This window comes from Hypanus sabinus, chromosome 7 (genome assembly GCF_030144855.1).
Source record: "Hypanus sabinus isolate sHypSab1 chromosome 7, sHypSab1.hap1, whole genome shotgun sequence".
NCBI lineage: Eukaryota > Metazoa > Chordata > Chondrichthyes > Myliobatiformes > Dasyatidae > Hypanus > Hypanus sabinus.
Window position 1 is genome coordinate 102,404,566 of NC_082712.1, and position 9,300 is coordinate 102,413,865.

Below are 9,300 nucleotides of genomic sequence, written 5' to 3' on the forward strand. Positions count from 1 at the left end.
CCGTCCCCCCACTCTGCACTCACTCCCCGTCCCCCCACTCTGCACTCACTCCCCGTCCCCCCACTCTGCACTCACTCCCCCGTCCCCCCACTCTGTACTCACTCCCCGTCCCCCCCACTCTGCACTCACTCCCCCGTCCCCCCACTCTGTACTCACTCCCCCGTCCCCCCACTCTGCACTCACTCCCCCGTCCCCCCCCGTCCCCTCACTCTGCACTCACTCCCCCGTCCCCCCCCGTCCCCACCACTCTGCACTCACTCCCCCGTCCCCCCACTCTGCACTCACTCCCCCGTCCCCCCCCGTCCCCACCACTCTGCACTCACTCCCCCGTCCCCCCCCGTCCCCACCACTCTGCACTCACTCCCCCGTCCCCCCACTCTGCACTCACTCCCCCGTCCCCACCACTCTGCACTCACTCCCCCGTCCCCCCACTCTGCACTCACTCCCCCGTCCCCCCACTCTGCACTCACTCCCCCGTCCCCTCACTCTGCACTCACTCCCCCGTCCCCCCCCGTCCCCCCACTCTGCACTCACTCCCCCGTCCCCTCACTCTGCACTCACTCCCCCGTCCCCACCACTCTGCACTCACTCCCCCGTCCCCACCACTCTGCACTCACTCCCCCGTCCCCACCACTCTGCACTCACTCCCCCGTCCCCCCACTCTGCACTCACTCCCCCGTCCCCCCACTCTGCACTCACTCCCCCGTCCCCCCACTCTGCACTCACTCCCCCGTCCCATCACTCTGCACTCACTCCCCCGTCCCCCCACTCTGCACTCACTCCCCCGTCCCCCCACTCTGCACTCACTCCCCCGTCCCCCCACTCTGCACTCACTCCCCCGTCCCCCCACTCTGCACTCACTCCCCCGTCCCCCCACTCTGCACTCACTCCCCCGTCCCCCCACTCTGCACTCACTCCCCGTCCCCCCACTCTGCACTCACTCCCCCGTCCCCCCACTCTGCACTCACTCCCCCGTCCCCCCCACTCTGCACTCACTCCCCCGTCCCCCCCACTCTGCACTCACTCCCCCATCCCCCCCACTCTGCACTCACTCCCCCGTCCCCTCACTCTGTACTCACTCCCCCGTCCCCCCCGTCCCCTCACTCTGCACTCACTCCCCCGTCCCCTCACTCTGCACTCACTACCCCGTCCCCTCACTCTGCACTCACTCCCCCGTCCCCCCCCTCTGCACTCACTCCCCCGTCCCCTCACTCTGCACTCACTCCCCCGTCCCCTCACTCTGCACTCACTCCCCTGTCCCCTCACTCTGCACTCACTCCCCCGTCCCCTCACTCTGCACTCACTCCCCGTCCCCCCACTCTGCACTCACTCCCCGTCCCCCCACTCTGCACTCACTCCCCCGTCCCCCCACTCTGTACTCACTCCCCGTCCCCCCCACTCTGCACTCACTCCCCCGTCCCCCCACTCTGTACTCACTCCCCCGTCCCCCCACTCTGCACTCACTCCCCCGTCCCCCCACTCTGCACTCACTCCCCCGTCCCCTCACTCTGCACTCACTCCCCCGTCCCCACCACTCTGCACTCACTCCCCCGTCCCCCCACTCTGCACTCACTCCCCCGTCCCCCCCCGTCCCCACCACTCTGCACTCACTCCCCCGTCCCCCCACTCTGCACTCACTCCCCCGTCCCCCCCCCGTCCCCACCACTCTGCACTCACTCCCCCGTCCCCCCACTCTGCACTCACTCCCCCGTCCCCCCACTCTGCACTCACTCCCCCGTCCCCTCACTCTGCACTCACTCCCCCGTCCCCCCCCCGTCCCCCCACTCTGCACTCACTCCCCCGTCCCCTCACTCTGCACTCACTCCCCCGTCCCCCCCCGTCCCCACCACTCTGCACTCACTCCCCCGTCCCCCCACTCTGCACTCACTCCCCCGTCCCCCCCCGTCCCCACCACTCTGCACTCACTACCCCGTCCCCCCACTCTGCACTCACTCCCCCGTCCCCCCACTCTGCACTCACTCCCCCGTCCCATCACTCTGCACTCACTCCCCCGTCCCCCCACTCTGCACTCACTCCCCCGTCCCCCCACTCTGCACTCACTCCCCCGTCCCCCCACTCTGCACTCACTCCCCCGTCCCCCCACTCTGCACTCACTCCCCCGTCCCCCCACTCTGCACTCACTCCCCCGTCCCCCCACTCTGCACTCACTCCCCGTCCCCCCACTCTGCACTCACTCCCCCGTCCCCCCACTCTGCACTCACTCCCCCGTCCCCCCCACTCTGCACTCACTCCCCCGTCCCCCCACTCTGCACTCACTCCCCCGTCCCCCCCACTCTGCACTCACTCCCCCGTCCCCCCACTCTGCACTCACTCCCCGTCCCCCCACTCTGCACTCACTCCCCCATCCCCCCCACTCTGCACTCACTCCCCCGTCCCCCCACTCTGTACTCACTCCCCGTCCCCCCACTCTGTACTCACTCCCCGTCCCCCCACTCTGCACTCACTCCCCGTCCCCCCACTCTGCACTCACTCCCCGTCCCCCCACTCACTCCCCCGTCCCCCCACTCTGCACTCACTCCCCCGTCCCCCCACTCTGTACTCACTCCCCCGTCCCCCCGCTCTGCACTCACTCCCCGTCCCCCCACTCACTCCCCCGTCCCCCCACTCTGCACTCACTCCCCGTCCCCCCACTCACTCCCCCGTCCCCCCCACTCTGCACTCACTCCCCCGTCCCCCCCACTCTGCACTCACTCCCCCATCCCCCCCACTCTGCACTCACTCCCCCGTCCCCCCACTCACTCCCCCGTCCCCTCACTCTGCACTCACTCCCCCGTCCCCTCACTCTGCACTCACTCCCCCGTCCCCCCACTCTGCACTCACTCCCCCGTCCCCTCACTCTGCACTCACTCCCCCGTCCCCTCACTCTGCACTCACTCCCCCGTCCCCCACTCTGCACTCACTCCCCCGTCCCCCCACTCTGCACTCACTCCCCGTCCCCCCACTCTGCACTCACTACCCCGTCCCCTCACTCTGCACTCACTCCCCCGTCCCCCCACTCTGCACTCACTCCCCCGTCCCCCCACTCTGCACTCACTCCCCCGTCCCCCCCACTCTGCACTCACTCCCCCGTCCCCCCACTCTGCACTCACTCCCCCGTCCCCTCACTCTGCACTCACTCCCCCGTCCCCCCACTCTGCACTCACTCCCCCGTCCCCCCACTCTGCACTCACTCCCCCGTCCCCCCACTCTGCACTCACTCCCCCGTCCCCCCACTCTGTACTCACTCCCCGTCCCCCCCCCGTCCCCACTCACTCTGCACTCACTCCCCGTCCCCCCACTCACTCCCCCGTCCCCCCACTCTGCACTCACTCCCCCGTCCCCCCACTCTGTACTCATTCCCCCGTCCCCACCACTCTGCACTCACTCCCCCGTCCCCCCACTCTGCACTCACTCCCCCGTCCCCCCACTCTGCACTCACTCCCCGTCCCCCCACTCTGCACTCACTCCCCCGTCCCCCCACTCTGTACTCATTCCCCCGTCCCCACCACTCTGCACTCACTCCCCCGTCCCCCCACTCTGCACTCACTCCCCGTCCCCCCACTCACTCCCCCGTCCCCCCACTCACTCCCCCGTCCCCCCACTCACTCCCCCGTCCCCCCACTCACTCCCCCGTCCCCCCACTCACTCCCCCGTCCCCCCACTCGGCACTCACTCCCCGTCCCCCCACTCACTCCCCCGTCCCCCCACTCACTCCCCCGTCCCCCCACTCACTCCCCCGTCCCCCCACTCACTCCCCCGTCCCCCCCACTCTGCACTCACTCCCCCGTCCCCTCACTCTGCACTCACTCCCCGTCCCCCCACTCACTCCCCCGTCCCCCCCACTCTGCACTCACTCCCCCGTCCCCCCACTCTGCACTCACTCCCCGTCCCCCCACTCTGCACTCACTACCCCGTCCCCTCACTCTGCACTCACTCCCCCGTCCCCCCACTCTGCACTCACTCCCCCGTCCCCCCACTCTGCACTCACTCCCCCGTCCCCCCCACTCTGCACTCACTCCCCCGTCCCCCCACTCTGCACTCACTCCCCCGTCCCCTCACTCTGCACTCACTCCCCCGTCCCCCCACTCTGCACTCACTCCCCCGTCCCCCCACTCTGCACTCACTCCCCCGTCCCCCCACTCTGCACTCACTCCCCCGTCCCCCCACTCTGTACTCACTCCCCGTCCCCCCCCCGTCCCCACTCACTCTGCACTCACTCCCCGTCCCCCCACTCACTCCCCCGTCCCCCCACTCTGCACTCACTCCCCCGTCCCCCCACTCTGTACTCATTCCCCCGTCCCCACCACTCTGCACTCACTCCCCCGTCCCCCCACTCTGCACTCACTCCCCCGTCCCCCCACTCTGCACTCACTCCCCGTCCCCCCACTCTGCACTCACTCCCCGTCCCCCCACTCTGCACTCACTCCCCCGTCCCCCCACTCTGTACTCATTCCCCCGTCCCCACCACTCTGCACTCACTCCCCCGTCCCCCCACTCTGCACTCACTCCCCGTCCCCCCACTCACTCCCCCGTCCCCCCACTCACTCCCCCGTCCCCCCACTCACTCCCCCGTCCCCCCACTCACTCCCCCGTCCCCCCACTCACTCCCCCGTCCCCCCACTCTGCACTCACTCCCCGTCCCCCCCACTCTGCACTCACTCCCCTGTCCCCCCACTCTGCACTCACTCCCCCGTCCCCCCACTCTGCACTCACTCCCCCGTCCCCTCACTCTGCACTCACTCCCCCGTCCCCTCACTCTGCACTCACTCCCCGTCCCCCCACTCACTCCCCCGTCCCCCCCACTCTGCACTCACTCCCCCGTCCCCTCACTCTGCACTCACTCCCCGGTCCCCCGACTCACTCCCCCGCATGCCTCCTGCCCCCCTCACTCTGCACTCAGTGAGGGTAGTGATGTGAACGCTGCCCGGGGCCCGACGGTGATTTTCGGCGCCTGGAGCTTCCCGCCCGAACTTCACATCAACCGCCGTGCGCGCGCCCGGGTTACGTCACCGAGCGCGCGCCCGGGTTACGTCACCGAGCGCGCGCCCCAGCTCAGCGCCGGCCGGGGCGGAGATGGAGGAGGGGAAGGGGAGTAGGGTTGAGGAGGAGGAGGAGGAGGAGAGGGGAGTGAAAGAGAAATGAAAGTGAGTGAGTTCGGAGAGGGAGAGATAGTGAGGAAAGAACCCCTTTTCCTCTCCCCCGCTATTTCCCTTCAACTCCCCTCCCGATTCCCCTTACGCTTCTCCATTCATATCCCCACTTCTCCTCCACATCCCACTCCTCTTCCCTATCCCCACTTCCCTTCCCCATCCCGAATTCCCTCCACAACCACCTTCCCCTCACAATCTCCACCCCGCCCCTCCCCCTCTCCCCTCCCGAACTCCCTCCCCTTCTCCATCCACATTCCCATCTCTAGCCCCGTCCTTCCCCATCCAGATCCCTCTCCAAACCCCCTCCACCCCCATCTCCCCTCCCCATCACCCCATTCCCATAACTCCTCCTCCTCCCCAGATGAGGAGTGGTTGGCAGGGGGTTCACATAGGGCTCAGTCCCAGAGGAATGGGGAAGCCAGCTGGGATACAGGAGGAGGAAGCGTCTCTCTCTCTCCTCTCTCCTCTCTCTCTCTCCCCCCCCTCCCCTCCCCAGCTTAATGGTGCATTACTGCCTCCTTCTGTGCCGGAGTGTGCGATGGACTCACATTCTAAATCCCTTCACCCAATCGCACACATACACATACCCTAACCTACACTTTATCCTCCCCATCCTAGTACCCTATTTCTGTTTATCCATCATATCCTATAAAAAACCCCGTACCCCTTAAGAAAGCTAAAAATACCCTGACCTGTGTTCTCTCACCCATGCCCAGCAACCCTTTTAATGTGAATTCCTGCACCCCCAATTCCCTTAGATTAATTCTCATCATCTCTCTCTGTATCCTATACTTCCTGCAACTCAGAACTACATGTTCTACTGACTCCTCTTCCTGACATTCCTCACTCAGTCCTGTCTGGTGTTTCCCTATCAATTTCAATGTTTGGTTTAGTGCACAGTGCCCCAGCCTTAACCTAGTCCACACAATTTCCTCTCTTCTGTATCTACTTTCTACCCTAGTACCTGCAAACCTTTTTTGTATTTGATATAAATGCCTCCCTTTCCCCTCCCTGTCCCATCTTTCTTGCCACATTTGGTTGATTTTTTCCCAGATTACACACCGAACCTCTGCTTTACTGATACTAATGTGTATTTCTATATTTTCTTTCTTTATTGCCCTCTTTGCCAACTCATCCACCCTTTCATTGCCCTTCACCCCTACGTGAGCTGGAACCCATAGAGATTTAACCTGACCTCCCCGATTTGCAACTCTTGTGACTGACTGAAGGACTTCATGAAGTACATCTTGCCGGCTGTTTGAGTGAGAAGACCTTAGACTTGCCAGTACTGAAGATGAATCTGAGCATATCAACACTTTGACTGGTTTAGTTTTCTCCACCCAACGCAACGCAACCAACACTGCCATCATCTCCACTGTATGCACCGCTAACTTATCAGATGTTCTTCTGCTGATTGCAATTGCTTTTGCTGGTATAGCCACCCCAAACCCTGTCACTCCTGTCTCAGGTTCCTTAGCACCATCTGTATAGACCTGAGTATAATCACTATACTTTTCCATCACATGACAGTTAAATGCACTTACCAAATCAGTTTTATACTTTCCTTTCCTTTTTACCTCTAACAAATGCCAGTCTACATCAGGCCATACCAGCTTCCATGGAGCTACAACCGGATAAACTACTGAAGGACTTATCCTTAGATCAACCACTCCACATGATCTAGCAATATCATTCCCTACCCGACTAAAGTTTTCCCTCTGAAACCTCCCATTTTCCCAGGACTCCTGCAACACTCCTTTAGCAGGGTGAGAATCATTGTGTCCCTGCATATTAACCCAGTAGTTCGCCATCAACTGCATCCTTCTTAATTCCAAAGGCATTATTCCCATTTCTACCTGCAGGGCTGATACTGGTGATGTTTTAAAAGCCCCCCTGCACACTCTCAAAACCTGAGCCTGAATCACATCCAGTTTCCTTATAAGAGACCTAACTGCTGATCCATATGCTACACTTCCATAGTCCAACACAGATCTTACTAAAGCCACATACATTCTCTTCAATGCTGAACAACTTGCTCCCCATTCCCTACCAAACATCTCATCACATTTATTACTTTTTTACATTTCTCCTCAACTTTCCTGATATGGTCTGTCCATGTTAATCATGAATCAAATATAACTCCCAGAAATTTATATGATCCAACCCTTTCTAATTCAATCCCATACATCCTTAACTTCTTCCCTACTTGATTTCTTTTCCTAGTGAAAAATACAGTTTGAATTTTTTCCACTGAAAATCTACATCCCCAATCATAACCCCACTCCACCACTTCATCAATTGCTCCTTGTTTCTTGATTATATGCTCCGTGTTCCTGCCTCTTTTCCACAAGGCCCCATCATCCACAAACAGTGACCTACCTATATCCACTGGTACCTTTGTGAAGACATCATTGATCATAATGATGAAAAGTAACGGGATAATCACACTACCCCGTGGTGTGCCATTTCCCACTATGTACTGTTTTGATCATTCTGATCCAATCTGAACTTGAATTTTTCTACCAAACAAAAAATCTTTAATCCAATTAAAAACTCTACTCCCAACCCCCATCTTGTGCAGTTTAATTAATAATCCTTCCTTCCACATCATATCATAGGCTTTTTCAATGTCAAAAAACACTGCAGCTACTGATTCTTTATTTGCCTGGGCCTTTCTTATTTCAGTCTCTAACCTTATCACTGAGTCGATGGAATTCCTTCCCTTCCTAAAGCCACTCTGATAACTTGCCAGCATTCCTCTCTTCTCAAGATCATACGATAACCTGTCTGTTATCATCCTTTCCATTACCTTACATATATTTGATGTTAGTGCTATTGGCCTGTAGCTAGAGGGTTTTGACAGATCCTTGCCAGGTTTCCTTATTGGAATTACTACTGCTTCTTTCCATGCACTTGGTAATCTTCCCTCCTCCCACACTGTTATAAAAATGCAGTAACTTCAAGAGCGCTCCTTCTCCTAGACTTTTTTAGCATAACATAGCATATTAGATCTTTCCCTGGGGAGGTTGGTCTCGATCTCTTTATTGCTCTCACCATTTCTGCCAAAGTAAATGGATCATCAGTTATATCATCTGTTTCTTTCCTCCTGTTTGACACACCTGGGTATTGACTCATTGTTCTTTCCCTTCTCCTTCTCCCTTCTTCAGACAAATTTTCTGAACTATGTATCTTTACAAATGACTTGGCCATGATCTCAGCCTTATCCCTGCTGGAGACTGCTGTTTCCTCCTTAGATATCATTACTGGATATTCCCAATCCCTTCTATCTCCTCCCCATCCTCTTAATCATTCCCCATACCTCTCCCACAGGCTTTGTTCTTCCTATTTTGTTGCAAAAGCTCCTCCAACTTGCCCTTTTAGCTTGACGTATAGTTCTTCTCACCACTGCCTGTGCCTTCTTATATTGAATCAAATGCTGCATATTATGGGTTCTTTTAACTAGCCTGAATGCTCTATTTCTGTTTTTTACAGCCTGACAACATTCCTCTGTCCACCATGGCACTAGTTTTCTATTCATCCTATTTTTACTCCTGGGTATAGATCCTTCTGCTGCCATAATAATTGCTGAAGTCACCTGACTGTTTAATTCATCTATGTCTCCAGAAATGTCAATCTTTGTCAATGCTTCTTCACTTAACTTCTGGAACTTACCCCAATCTGCTTTTCCAAACACCCACTTTGGGACCCCCCCACCTGGTCTTATTTCAACTCTTTCACCCACTGAACATAAAACCGGGTAGTGATCACTGCCCACTGTTGAAGCAGTCCAAACTCCCCAGTTACTTATGCCAGCCAAGACATTAGACACTAACGTAGTATCTAATACTGACTCAGTTCCTGTTGTTATGTTTATCCTTGTTCCTCTACCATCATTCATACACACCAAATCCCTTTCTTCCATCAAATCTTCAATTACCGTTCCATTTGAATCTGTAATCGGATCCCCCCCATATTGTGCTGTGAGCATTGAAATCTGCACACCACACTACTTTATGTCTGTTTTGTATCCTTAGTAGACTGTCCAAATCCAACCTTTTACATGGATTGTAGTAGTTAATTATAACCACTCCCTCCCCTCTCTCCCATATTTCCACCACTATGTATTCCTGATTGTCTCCTTTTTCCAGTA

General features: G+C 58.1%; 1 protein-coding gene across 4 annotated transcripts in view; it reads right to left on the reverse strand.

Annotated features, from left to right (window-relative positions):
* Positions 1-8,284, reverse strand: part of LOC132396378 (uncharacterized) — a 34,953-nt gene extending 26,669 nt beyond the window's left edge. Inside the window, exon 1 of one of the 4 annotated variants that reach the window (XM_059973904.1) lies at positions 8,205-8,284. Coding sequence is in view for 1 of the 4 variants with exons in the window: in XM_059973900.1 (XP_059829883.1) it covers positions 4,862-4,871 (10 nt within the window). In the remaining 3 variants the exon portion in view is untranslated. Of the gene's footprint in view, positions 1-4,861; positions 4,983-8,204 lie in introns of those variants that run through there. The other 3 variants (XM_059973903.1, XM_059973901.1, XM_059973900.1) reach the window with 3 other exon arrangements.
* Positions 8,285-9,300: the final 1,016 nt, after the last annotated feature.